At 35.2% G+C, this 14,427-nt stretch overlaps 2 protein-coding genes and 1 pseudogene across 2 annotated transcripts; 2 read left to right on the top strand and 1 right to left on the bottom strand.

Moving 5' to 3' along the window:
- The first annotated feature begins 238 nt into the window (after positions 1-238).
- On the top strand, positions 239-2,275 carry LOC110684831 (annotated as a pseudogene).
- A 7,020-nt stretch (positions 2,276-9,295) lies between these two features.
- On the bottom strand, positions 9,296-10,082 carry LOC110684822 (uncharacterized mitochondrial protein AtMg00810-like). The gene is made up of 2 exons (XM_021861255.1): positions 9,894-10,082; positions 9,296-9,811 (listed from the first exon to the last, which is right to left on the bottom strand). The coding sequence occupies exons 1-2, from the start codon at positions 10,080-10,082 to the stop codon at positions 9,296-9,298; spliced, it is 705 nt and encodes a 234-aa protein (XP_021716947.1).
- Positions 10,083-13,849: 3,767 nt separating this feature from the next.
- LOC110684806 (L-type lectin-domain containing receptor kinase IX.1-like) lies at positions 13,850-14,203 on the top strand (the record flags this gene model as incomplete). Its single annotated transcript, XM_021861240.1, has 1 exon — positions 13,850-14,203. A coding segment is annotated over exon 1 (354 nt), but the record flags the coding sequence as incomplete, so codon positions are not given.
- Positions 14,204-14,427: the final 224 nt, after the last annotated feature.

Here is a 14,427-nt window from a genome sequence, read left to right as displayed (position 1 = left end):
ATTTGAGCAAGTTTTGTATCCAACCTATAATTTTGTCTGCCTTTCTCATTCTTTGTATCTTTTGCTCTGTATTCCAATCTAAAGAAATGAGCTTATCAATTCGCAGCTTCGGTTCATCATTATACTTCATCCCAATGACCTCTACTATCTTTCATATCTTTATTTTGCTGTTGTTTGTTGTCTCACATGTACAATCGTTGAGCTTTAGTTTCTCGAGTTTTAACCAAAACACACCAAATTACCTTACGATACAACTCTTGTAAATGGCGCTATTCAGCTGACTGCCAATAGAGCTGTTGCGGTAACAGTCAAAGTGTAGGACGAGCATCCTACAATCAGGCTGTGCGCCTTTGGGATAAAAGCACTAACAAGACACAACAAACTTTACCACCCACTTTTCTTTTGATATCGCACAGATAATTAACAATGAAAACTACTACGGTGATGGACTCGCCTTTTTTCTAGCGCCGTTCAATGTTTCAGCTGATGCTCCAGGGACTCATCTGGTGGTGTCTTGGTTTGATAGGTGGTCAATCTAGTCCTGGTCAATCTTGCAATGTTACGAGTACATACCCGTTCGTTGCTGTCGAGTTTGATAGCTTCCACAATAGATGGGATCCAGGTTTTCAGGGGCTTCGAGTAATGATCATGTAGGAATAAATGTCAATTCTGTATTCAAAAGCAAATTTTACAGTGACTGAAGGCCTGAAGAACAGGAGTACAGCCAATGCATGGATAACTTATGATTCTTCTACCAGAAATCTAAGTGTTTACTTAAGCTATGATGCTAATCCTGTATTTAATGGAGATTCTAACATTTCATATGTCATTGACCTGAGATCAATTCTCCCGGAAAGAGTCAGAGTTGGGTTTGCTTCTGCAACAGGAGCTAATTACGAACTTCATAACATACTTTCTTGGGATTTCAACTCAACCTTAGAAGATGTCGATATTAGTGTTACGCCACCTCCCACAAAATAACACAAGCAATCAACCATCAACTAGGCCAAGCAAAAAAACAAGTAAAGCAGCATTGGTTGGTGGCCTTGTAGGTGGTATTAGTGTCATCATTATTGGATTAGGTGCATTAGCATTTATGTGGAGGGGAAGGAGATCCAGAGAAAATAACGATGACATAAATTTTGATATGGATGATGATGATTTTGATCAGGATACTGGGCCAAGGAGGTTTACATACAGTGAACTTATTCGTGCTACTAACAACTTCCCTGAGGAAGGGAAGCTAGGACAGGGAGGTTTTGGAGGTGTGTATAGAGGTTATCTGTCTGATCTTAGCCGGGATATTGCAGTTAAGAAGATATCAAGGGATCTAAACAAGGGAAGAAGGAGTATGTGTCAGAGGTGAAGGTTATTAGCCGCCTGAGGCATAAAAATTTGGTTCAACTTCTTGGTTGGTGCCATGAACGAGGAGACTTGCTTTGTTTATGAATTTATGTCTAATGGAAGTCTTGACACCCATATTTACGCCAACAAAAGAAAGATGGTCTTACCTTGGACAGACAGGTACAGAATTGCCCATGGCCTGGCATCTGCCTTACTGTATCTCCACGAAGAATGGAACAATGTGTGTTGCACAGGGATATTAAGTCCAGCAATGTCATGCTTGATTCTAATTTCAATGCTAAGCTTGGAGATTTCGGGCTAGCTAGGCTTGTAGACCACAGTCTAGGATCACAAACAACTGTATTGGCCGGCACTTTAGGCTATCTAGCCCCAGAGTGTGTTATGACAGGAAAATCCAGCAAAGAATCTGATGTCTACAGTTTTGGGGTGGTGGCCCTTGAAATTGCTTGTGGAAGGCGCCTGTTGAATCCAAGGAAGAGCCTAGTAAGGTGAGTTTGATAGAGTGGGTGTGGCAGCTCTATGGAGAAGGCCGTCTTCTTGATGCAGTCGATGAAACACTCAAAGAAGGAGATTGTGACATTCAGGAATTGGAATGCTTGATGATCATTGGGTTGTGGTGTTGCCATCCTGAACACACTTTCCGTCCTTCCATAAGACAGGTTATAAATGCTCTTAACAAGGAGTCTCCTTTGCCTAACTTGCCTACAAAGTTCCCAGTTCCCACCTATTGCTCTTTGCCAACAAATGTAGAACCTTTCTACATCTCAAGCTCCTCTGGGTTAACAGGAAGCAGTGCTACTGGCACCACAAGCTCCTCATCAGCTCACTCGGTTGTATCTGGGACTACTCCTTTGCTGGTAGACAATGCAAGAGTCTGATTAGGTTTTTCTTCTTTTCTAGACTATATTTGTCTGATTGCCCATTTTATATTCTTTTTGGTTGTAAGTGATTTCTTGGTGTTTTGTTTGTTAAATTGTCACTTAGATTGATCGAAAACTTCATTCTTTTTCTAGCATCAGTACTGCCCTAATAATTTTTGCAGAGCTGTAGGATTTTATATCAATGTTTAGTGCATTGTACACTATATTGCACATTGTGTGTCTTTAGTTTCATTCAATTTGAGACAATAGTTTGTTAAATCTTTTGCTTTTCGATTTTTTTTTAAAATGTGCAATTTTCTGTTTTTATGTTGTTTTTGGTTGTTTAATTAACCAAAAAAATTCCTAACTATTTTTTGCTACAGCTAATACCCAGAAAAAGTCTAGGCCATAACTAATTCTGTTTGTCGTAACATGACCCGCCCCAAAGTTAAATGGGTTTTTTGTTATGTACTAGTATTATGTTCATGAAATGGGTTTTTTTGTCTGTTGTTGGCTCGTTGTAAGAATATAAGACTAGAGATCAGTTTTTCAGATCACGTACTGTTGATTCTATATTAGTACGAGTAATATTTGTAAAACTTTAAGGTAAAATGGTGCAACATTTTGGGAATTGAGAAAATATATGCATATTCATCTTCTTTGCACCTTACTCACTAGTTGAATGTACTTTTTTTCCATTGATTTGTTATATGCAATGTATTGCAATTTTGAATACTTTTTTCCTGGACTTTTGTAGAAGGGTCTTTTTTTTTTTTTTTTTTTTTTTTTTTTTTTTTAAACAAAGAAGGGTCTAAATTTGAACAAAGTGAAGAGGAGAGATTAATTCATTAATTGACCTTGTATTAAGAACCAGTGACTATTGATGCTCTAAGAATAAAAAAAATTGATCGACAGAGAAGAGTTGATGGAAGATCATATATCACATAAGTGAAGGAAATGTGTCCTCGACTTTAGTGCAATTACTCAATATAATTATGGATCGTATTATGGATAGTAATTCGTTTATTCGTCTATACGTCTTGCTAGAGAATGCTATAGTACTTTGGGTTAGTAAGTAACAAACCCGAAGCCCGCCTAAACGGATCCTGCAAGGTCACACATTAGGATTGGATCAATAAAGAAACCCAAAGCCAAAGTGGGCCTTAGGGTGACCGGCAAAAGGGAAAGGGGAGAGAAAACCCTAACCTAATAAATAATAATATAATTACTTATTAATTAGTTAAGGATAATTAAAATACACAGTATTCAGTTTTCTGAAAACAACGTAAGTTTTTCTCTCAATATTTTCTCTCTAAAATTGGTTTCTCAACTCCAAGAAAGGTGAAAGGTTTTTCCCGTCCAACTAGCATTGGTGGAGTGTTGATTCAATCCGGTGGACCAAATAGAGGAGTTACAATTGAGACTCTTTATCTCCGTAGAGAAGAAGATTGCTAAGAGGATTCACGCTTCTAAGTTAATTCTAAACTATTATGTGACCCTTTATTTGTATATGCATGAGATCCTGTTTAGGTGCATATGAATGTGATTCATAAAATTCCGCTTAGAGTACCTAAAACCCTACAATAAGAGGTCAAGCTAATCGAGTTGGGTGAAATATATAAATAACAAACTATGTTTTTAATGACGAAGGAAGTATTATATTTATTTTCCACAATAAATGTCACATTGGTAATTGACCATAATAAACATATGGATTTTAGTCATTGTCCTTTAATCTAGATTTCTACAACTTAGCCTTTTAATTTTTATTTTTTACTCTCACCGTTTTTAAACACTTGCTCCATTTTTATTTTTTGCACTATTCATTTGTCATACTTTGACTAATGTTTGTGATTTGTACATAAGAAAAAATATAGTCTTGTGGGTACTTGTTGGAATCATCTCAATGAATAGAATATTAATTTTCAATTGTTAGAATTTATACTTGTTGATAATTAAAGATATTAGTGATCAAAGATTAGCATCGGCATGCATGTCCAAGAGAAGTAAAGTAAGTATTTAAAAAAGGAGGGAGTATTTTTTTTTTTTTTGAGGGAATTCTATGACTTAGGCCCTGTTCTTTTGAGCTTCTGGGCAGAGCAGAGCAGAGCAGATTTATTATTATTTTTTATTTAATTATTAATTATTATTATTATTATTTTTATTTATTTTTATTTTTATTATTATTATTTTAATTATTATTATTATTATAATCATTAAATTTTTAAATTTAAATATTAATTATAATTATTATTAAATATTATTGAATTATTAATATTATTAAAAATTAATAATTAGTATTATCTTTAAATGTTATTTATTATCTTAATATTAATTGCTATTATAAAAAAATATAGTCTTGTGGGTACTGGTTTCCTTGTTTTTAGCCTTAGGATTATTTACTTTCCTGTTTTATAGCTAGATTAGAGCAATGCCTAATCCTATACTCTGTATATATTGCTAAGCATAACAATCATAATATTATAATTCTTTCATGATACTCCCTCCGTTTTTAAATACTTGCTCCATTTCTCTTGGACACGCATGCCGATACTAATATTTGATCACTAATATATTAATTATCAATAAGTATAAATTCTAACAATTGAAAATTAACAATCTATTCATTGAGATGATTCCAACAAAGTACATTATATTTTTTTTTCTATAATATAAATCACAAACATTAGTCAAAATAGGACAAATGAATAGTGCAAAAAAATAGAAATGGAACAAGTATTTAAAAATAGAGGGAGTATTAGTTAGCTAGGTTTCTCTCTCATCTTCCGCGAGAATTTCTCAGCTTAATTTAGTAATTTTGTATATTATGAGGACATAGCTGTAGTACGTGGTGGACCCTTATTGTTTTGAAAATTGTCTGATGACCAAATTTTAAAGAACTAAAAAAAAATTTTAAAAGGGAAGAAAGAGAGAACATAAGGGGCAGTCCAAAAACAAAAGAAGAGAGAGAAACCCTTCTCGAACCATTTCAGTTCAAAGAAGATAGAAGAGAAAATATAAAGGTAAGGGCGAAGAGAAACGCTTAAGCAAATGACGATCTGAAAAACATAAGAAGGAATTCGAAATTAAAAGAAGAGAGAGAAACCCATCAGACCAAAGCTAAGCTAAAGCTAAGGGTGAAGAGATAAGCAAAAGCGAACGACGATATGAACTCCGACGAAAATGAAGTATATTAACCGTTGGTGTTGTTCTTGTTCTATCTTTTGATGTTGATGTACTTTTATGATACCAACAAACTTTTTTGATGATATTTGGTGTTATTCTTGTTCTATCTTTTGCTGTTAATAATACTTTTTATGATACCAACAACTTCTTGATAGTATTCTTTTAGATACCAACAGTCCATGATGGTATTCTACAACAATTTTTGATGGTATTCTTTTGGATACCAACCTCTCTTGATGGTATTCTTTTATACCATTAGTCATTGATGGTATTTGATATTGTTCTTGTTCTATCTTTTCCTGTGCATGGTACTTTTTATGATACCAGCATCTTGATTGTATTCTTTTAGATACCAACAATGCTTGATGGTATTCATTTAGATACCAACAATCCTTGATGGTATTTGTAATTAATTCAACCCAAAGAGACCCAACCCCAAAGTTTGAGAAAAAAAAGGGATTATAACAAATTATGAAAAATAAATGCTCTAACAAATTATTATGACAACTTTTTTTAGTTTTGCAAAAAATAAAACCAAAATTAAGAATCAAGAAAATTGTGCATTTAGGGGGAAATTGTGAAAATTGTTACTACCATTGCATTTAGGCAGAAGAAAACAAGAAATATAGGAGAGGAGGGACAATATATGACACAAAAGGGCCCCACATTTTTTCACACTTTCACTTTGTTTGATAATCAAATGACGTGAAAGTATTTATCACTGGGTTTGGTTTTGGGGAGACACATATGGGTGTCTACAATGTGTAATAATTGTGAAACTGTCTTTAAATGTGTGAGCTAGCTTGTTTTTTCCACTTGTATTTTGGGGAAAAGGTGATTGTCCCACATTGGTTGGATAAGGAAGTTTTGCTTACAAAAATATTAAAGAAAATCTGGTTGTTTATGTAATCTTTCCATTGTTGATTTCTTTTATAGTGTAGTGTACTTACTGCTATTACATTCATGCAGAGATGAATCCTTTAAATACCAAAAAGGCTATTTATCCCTTGATAAATTTGATAGCTTGTTGTTAAGTTCTGACAACTTTAAGCATTGCTTACCCCTGTAAGTGCAATTATAATGTAATTTAACGCATTAATAATTTTGGTTCCCCCGAAAGTAGATATAGCATATTCCTAGATCATAAAGACTACTATGTAATTTAAATAGATATAGCATATTTTTAGATCATACTATGTAATTTAAATAGATATAGCATATTCCTAGATCATACTATGTAGTTTAACGCATTAACAATTTTGGTTCGCCTGAAAGTAGAATTTGCTACATATGGTCATATGTTATTCCAAATTCTATAATTCATGCGAACTGCAATGTTGGTCGCAGACTCGCAGCAGGGGATTTATTGGAATTGAGCAATGATCATCAGGGATAGCAAGGTGTGTAAAGAGTAATAGAAGATTAGTGTGCAAGAGGATGAGAGAAAGAAGTGTGGGAATAGCAGAGAGGAGGAAAGCTGATATATCTTCTCATAAGCTCAAAATGGCACACATTGTACCTGATATATATCAGGACAAAATACAACTTTATTACACCAAAACTAAGAAAACAGCTAAGAGAATCTTTCTTAAATTCAGATCCCTTAACAACCCAAGTAGCTGGCATATAGCAGCTGTAATGAGGGTGTTCCCATCGTAGGGGATCTTCTCCTTAAATGCCCATTGGACCTTTAGAAGCCTAGGAATTTACACTTGTTAAGATGTAGTAGGATTTGAATTCCTGACTGTTTGGGGACCTTGAATTAGAATTGATCTTCTCATCACGCTTTTTATAAGAAACAAGTAGGGAGTCGCCAATGAGTTTTAGGAAAACTCATAAACCTCGTTCATGCCTTTCTCCCATGTGGAGTTCATGGGATAGTTAGCACGAATCGTAAGTTTACCCATGCCCAAATTGGTCTACATAAAACCATAAATGAGTTCGAAAGCGAGGGTGCTAAAATAATGTTCCTTTAAGGGAGGAATCGCTATTCTAGCCCTAGTGCGGCCTCTACTAGCTCTTCGTGTTTCACAATTTCAATCACCAAACAATATATTGCAACGTGATACCTAAAGACTAAGTTAGTTGATTTTATTTACACGCATTAATCATATAGAAATTACATTGCAAAAATTCGTTATTCTTATTTAATCAATATTCGTGAAAGAACAATAAATAAACAAGATTTACCTTGTCTTAAGTGATAAAACAACAATTAATTATTCAAATTCTAGTCTTGATCGATTAACGAAAGAGTACTATGTGAATGAATTAATTAAAAGTTTGTTTAAAGTGATCAAACAACACTAATTAATCAATTAAAGTTATTTAAACAATATAAGTAAAGTGATTTATCTAAGTGCTTAGGAAACTAATCGTTCTTCTTTGTATGCTTTGATCTTCGTCTTAGATGTTTTGGACCTTATTTCTTCTTTATACCTCCAAGGATTTCAATGGATTCAATTAGGTTGGAAAGTATTTGGGAAGAGAGAGAAAAGTAGTATGATAGTAAGAGGATTTGAGAGATTAAGGATTTCAGAATTTAGGGTTTAGAATTCTGATTTTTCTATGTGTTTAGTGCTGAACGAAGACCCCTTTTTATAGGCGTAGGAATCTAGGTTTAGGTTTTAGAGCCGCGGCGTCAGGTGGCACGTGCAACTCTCTGAGTCGCGCTGGGTGCCGCGCGCATCTCAATGAGTCGCGCGTGCCAGGCGCGCGCAACTTATCGAGTTGCGTTGGTTTGCGGTTTTCCTTATACAAAAACGCGTTTTAAAAACTTCCATAACTTTTGATTGCTGAGTTGGATTAAGGCGTGTGAGATATCATTGGAAATCTCTAAATGTCTACTTTCCAATGCCGTAAGAATTAGGTTAAAATATGTTATGGATTAAAAGTTATGGCCGTTGGAGTGCAAGGGTGTCGGTTTTGGCCCGATTTAGTGTTTTGATCATAACTTCTTCGTTTTGGCTCGGAATTGGGCTTATAATATACCGTTGGAAAGATCTTTGAAAGTGATATCCATATATATAGGACTTGCACGGGAATTTGATGGTTGATTTATCTTTTTGTCTCGGTTTTCAACAATGTAGGTTCCATTGGATCCAATCATTGCATTTGACGCATTTGGGTCTGTTATTAATCAAGTTTAGACATGTATGAACACGTTTTAGGCCTAATTAGTAATTGGAAAAAGGCTCTAAGATATATTGGTCTCAAATATGGGTTTTAACTTACTTCATAATACTTTTTGTAGTCCATATACTTCAACTTTGATTTAGCATGAAGAACGGGTTTTTGTAACATCATCGCACTTCCTTTTCGGGAAAAGAGGCCAAAAGTAGGTGTCTACAGCAGCTATCATAACATATTTGATTCCATTTAGTAAGAATACCAAAGTGCCCTACAAATATCCTGCTCATAACCCCTATTCAAGCTGAGGGCTAGTAAGATTGCTAGCACCAAGCTTGTGCAAGAGTTGCTGATGCTGTTTCACTGATAGGCCTTTAGTGAGTATATCAGCAAGTTTATCTTCAGAATTAATGTGAGCAGTAATAAAATCACCTGATCTGACCATATCTCGAACATAATGGAAGTCAATTTCTACATGTAGAACAGGATTTGCAGCTATTGCAATGGAAACTTGATTATCACAGTATAAAAAGAGTAGTACCTAGAGAAGACAGGCCTAGATCTTTCAACAGAGCTTTTAGCCAGGTCACCTCACAGGATGTGAGAGCCATGGCCCTGTACTCAGCCTCTGCTGATGATTTTGCAACTAGAGACTATTTCTTTGCCTTCCAAGAGACAGGTGACTTCCCAAGAAGGATACAATAGCCAGTAGTTGACCTTCTAGTAGATGGACAACTAGCCCAGTCACTATCACTTTAAGCAATTAACTGTGCTGCAGAAGAAGAAGCAAGAAGTATTCCTTGAGAGGTTGAGCCAGCCAAATATCTCAGTAGTCTTTTTACAGCCTGCAAATGAGTATATGTAGGGAAATGCATGAACTGACTCAACAATTGCACATTAAATGATATATCAGGCCTAGTGATGGTCAGATAGATCAGTTTCCCTAGTAATTTATGATAAATTAAAGGATTTGGTAAAGGTTTGCCTTTATCAGGTGCCAGCTTCAAGTGAGTATTAATGGGAAGCTTCAGAGGTTTGGCATGAAGCAAACCTTCATCTCTCAGCACATCTGTTATGTATTTCTTTTGAGAAATAAAAATCCCTTGATTTGTGTGATCAATTTCTAAGCCAAGAAAGTATCTCAAGGGACCAAGATCTTTCATGTGAAAGTGAGAAGACAAGAGTGTTTTCAGAGTAATAATTTCCTGCTTATCATTTTCAGTGATAAGTAAATCATCAACATAAACCAGGATGGCTGTAATTGATTGACCCTGATGTTTGGTGAACAAACTGTAATCAGATTTTGACTGTGTATAGCCAAAGGAGACAAGAGAAGAAGAGAGTTTGACAAACCATTGTCTTGGGCTTGTTTAAGCCCATACAAAGACTTGTTGAGTTTGCAAACAAGTTGAGAGTTCTTGACAGGAGCATTGCCTTGGAAATCAACCACAATTTTTCTACCATGACCAGTGTACCCTTGAGGAGAGACATATGAACATCCTCATCCAGATCACCATGAAAGAATGCATTGGTTACAACCATTTGAGTGTGTAGGGAATATTTCAAGTATCACCCCAAACTTGAACCCCACTGTGATCATACACTTAAGCATGATGGCGTCTAAAGGGAAGGAAGGTAGAGCAAAAGAGTCGCCAACAAGTTTTAGGAACTTGTAAACCGTTCATAGGGTGAAGGTTACACCCCTTAACGATTCATGAGATCGTCAACTCCAATAGGTCTGGAACCATGACTGGTGTTTGGGGATGAAGATACAAATCTAATCTAAAAGAGAAAGTACCTGCCCTAATAATAGGCCTTTACTTTGTTCTACTTGTATTCATGTGCACTTTCTTACTAACATGCAATCAGTAGATTTGCCCTAAACCTGTTTATCTATGTTGGTTGAATATTAATGCACAAATAAATCTATTAATTATCTTATTAAGCGTGATTACAAGTATAAATTTCCTTTAAACATGCATAAAAGGTGTGATCAAGCAATAACAATAGTAATAAAATATCAAGCAACATAATAATCATCATAATAATAACAATCATAATAATAATCATAACCATAATCATATCAACGCTAAAGCATAATAATAGCAAGATCCTAGACATGCTACTAACAAGATTAATAACAAAGCCTAGCATGTCACTAAACAATAAAAATCAAAGCTTCAACCCTAACATGGTACTAACATGATATTAGGAAAGAAATAGGAATCATCCTTTTAATCATACTTGATATTAGAAATTTTAGTTGTTACCCTAAACATGATACTAGGAAGCAATAAAACAACCTAACATGATACTAGGAATCAAAATAACAATCTAAGCATGATTTCTATATCAAAAGATCAATAAAGCAATTAAATAACTTACTTGGATACCTCGTATCTCTTTCTAATAACAAAATACACTCATTAGTAACTTCAAGGAAAATAACAATAAAATAATTAAATCAAATAATTGAAATATAGATTTGGGACCAAACCCTCAAAAATATCGAACCTTTCACGTTTAGTACGAAGAGAACTTAGAACTTGGCTAGGTGCTTCTAGTGCTAATGTATGAGGAATTGTGTTTGTAAAAGGGCTAGGCTAGAAAGAGGGAGAAAGAGAATAAGCTTTTTTAACTTAGAGAGAGAAGAGAATTAGAGAATTTTGGTTGAGAATTGGTTATTGAAAACGGAGGTCGAAGGACCCTATTTATAAGAAAATAGTTAGGAATCGATTGAAACGAATCAGAGTTCGAAAAAGAATAAGACATATCTCTGTCGCTAGCGACAGGGATCGTCGCCAGGCAACGAACCTGTCGTTTGGCGATGCAAGACAATTTTTGCGGATTTTGTTTTTATCATATCTTCTGATTTAGAAGTCCAAATAAGTCATATAATAGGTCGTTGAAAAGCTCTTGAAGTCTACTTTCCAACCCAATTAGAATAAAATTAAAATCTTTTGTAGATAAAAATATATGGCAAAAATAGTGGAAGGGTGTTAGTTTTGGATAGAGTTTCGTATTCCATTCATACCTTTTTCGTTATAGCTAGGAATTAATATTATAATATATCATTGGAAAGATAATTTCAAAATCTATCCAACCATATAAGATTTGGATAAAGATTATGAGGCACAAAAATAATATCTGACTATCTTTGAACATCTTTAAATTCGAATAGAATTAGGATTTTAAAAAAGGAAAGTTTTATTCAATTTCAAACTCTTTGATATTATCTTTTCAAAAAGGATAATTAAGATCTTTTAGAAACTTATAGAAGATTATAATAAATCCTAATTATTTTAGGAATAGGATTAAACCTTTGGACCCTCCACATGATCATTGGGCCGTTGGTAAAATCCGGTTTGAGCCCAGTTCAGTATTTTGGCCATAACTTCCTCATTATTCATCGGAATTGGGCTTATAATATATCGTTGGAAAGGTCTTTTCAAACCCCACACAACTAAAATATTATTGGACCCATATCATGGACCAAATTAAACTGGAATGCACGTTTTACATAAATAGGGTAAGAAAATAAATATTTTCAAAAACAGAAAGAAGAGAAATTTTAATAAAAACATCCTCATCACTAGACTTTTCACACTTTCGCTATGTACGATAATCAAATGACATGAAAGGTATTCATCACTGGGTTTGGTTTTGGGGATACACATTTGGGTGTCTACAGAGTGGTAACCCAACCATGCATTGCAGCTACAACTAAGAGAGTTTTGACAGTGGTCATCTTGGCAACAAGAGCAAAAGTTTCACTGTAATCCACCCCATATTGTTGTATGCAACCCAAAACAAATATTATGGCTTTATGTCTCTCAATATCACCATTGGACTTGAATTTTGTCTTGTATATCCATTTACATCCAATCACCCTTTTTCCTTGTGGAAGAGTAGTGACTGTCCAAGTGCCATTCAATTCGCATTGTTCAAGTTCCTTGTTCATGGCATCCACCCAATGCTGATTAGTAACAACATGTTTGTAAAATATAGGGTCTTGAGATGTAGCAAGGGTAGACATAAAGCAATGAAACTCATGACCAACTTCTTGAGAAGCCAAATTTGCTATCTGAATCTCAGATTTTTTCTTAGGTTAGATGTAATCTTTCATCCAAACAGGTGGTTTCATTGGTCTTGAGCTTTGCCTCACATTTTGTTCTGTATCCAGAGAAGTTAAAGGGCTATCACTTTGTGTCTGAAAAGGAACAGGAATAGGAGAAGGGATTTGATAGGAGTTAGAAATAGGTGAAGAGATTAGAGTGGCATCAGAAGTAGGAATTGAAATAGGAGTGGGTGTGTCTGTTGTGTTTTCATTTTGGTTTGGATCTTTAATTTCATCAATATACATATGATTGAAGTTTTCTTTTTGGGTAAGAGTGGAAGGCACATGTTTCATGTATTGATCAAGAGAGGTAAGTTGAAATAGAAAGATGGTTTCATGGAATGTGACATCCCTAGATACAAAGATTTTCTTTGATTTTATATCAAGTAACTTGTAACCCTTTTGAGTTGCAGGATACCCAATGAACACACAGTATACACCTCTGGGCTGAAACTTGTCTGTAGTCCCAGCTAGGTTGGCAGCAAAGGCCAGGCACCCAAATACTCTCAAGTGTGAATAGTCTGGTTAAGATTTGAACAAGACTTCATAAGGAGTTTTGTTCTTTAGAAATGGTGTGGGCAGTCTGTTGATCAAATGAGCTGCTGTCATTTTGCTGTGGTCTATCAAAACAGGATGTCTGATCAACAATTCCCAGATTTGCAATAACATCTTGACAATATTAGTCATGGAATTCTAGAGCATTATCTGATCTAAGATACTTTATCTTGCACTTGAAATGTGTTTGAGCATAGTTGGAGAATTCTTTGAGTTTGTCAAGGGACTCAGATTTGTGCTGTAACAGGTACACCCAAGTTGTTCTTGAGAAGTCATCTACTATAGTTAAGAAATATCTTTATTTGCCCCTTGTGCAAACTTTATAAGGACCCCAGATATCCATGTTAATCAATTCAAAAGGATGAGATGCATGAGAGGAACTCAAATCATAAGGCAGCTTTGTGAATTTCGCCATGGGACAAGTTGCACATACTTGACTATTTTCAGTAATGCTATCTTAATAGCTGTTCAGATCAAACTATTGTTGTGTGAGGGTGACATTCAATGAGCTGCTTTGTCCTGGAGATGAAGCACTGTGAGCAACAACAGCTAGCTTAGGTGATATCAAAGGGATCAAAGCAAGGAAATTGCTGTTAAGAAGATATCAAAGGGATCAAAGCAAGGGATAAAAGAGTACATGTCAGAAGTGAAGATTATTAGCCGTTTGAGGCATAAAAATTTGGTTCAACTTCTTGGTTGGTGCCATGAACGAGCAGAGTTGCTTCTTGTTTATGAATTTATGCCTAATGGAAGTCTTGACACCCATCTTTATGCAGGCAAGAGAAAGGTTGTTTTACCCTGGGCAACGAGGTACAAAATTGTACAAGATTTGGCATCTGCCTTGCTATATCTACACCAAGATTGGGAACAATGTGTATTGCATAGAGATATCAAACCAAGCAATAACATGCTTGATTCCGACTTCAATTCCAAGCTTGGAGATTTCGGGCTGGCAAGACTGGTAGATCACAATCTTGGTGCACAGACAACTGTATTAGCTGGTGTTTCGGATGAAAACAATGGGACCTTGCCGAAGGTCCGCTAAAATGGAGAAGACTAGATTCGGTCCAAGTAATGTTGGGCCGAAGGTTTCCTGCACAGTAAATACACGTAAACTAGTCTCGGGGTGTTGCCGAGGAAGGCCCCTCCGATGCTAAAGTTAGTACAATGTGTAGAAAGAGAACACTATGCAAGAGAATTAGTTGCTTGAGGCTT

This window comes from Chenopodium quinoa, unplaced genomic scaffold (genome assembly GCF_001683475.1).
Source record: "Chenopodium quinoa cultivar QQ74 unplaced genomic scaffold, ASM168347v1, whole genome shotgun sequence".
In the NCBI taxonomy this organism is placed as follows: Eukaryota; Viridiplantae; Streptophyta; class Magnoliopsida; order Caryophyllales; family Amaranthaceae; genus Chenopodium; species Chenopodium quinoa.
The sequence above is the reverse complement of the archived record's forward strand: the minus strand, read 5'-3'. Positions and strand labels throughout refer to the sequence as shown.

Bases quoted from the DNA above. Each gene is read 5' to 3' on its own strand.
- LOC110684822 (XM_021861255.1), bottom strand. From the start codon at position 10,082: ATGGTTGTAACCAATGCATTCTTTCATGGTGATCTGGATGAGGATGTT. The intron at 9,812-9,893 runs GTTTGTCAAACT...ACCAAACATCAG, and splicing joins TAAACAAGCCCAAGACAATG to GGTCAATCAATTACAGCCAT.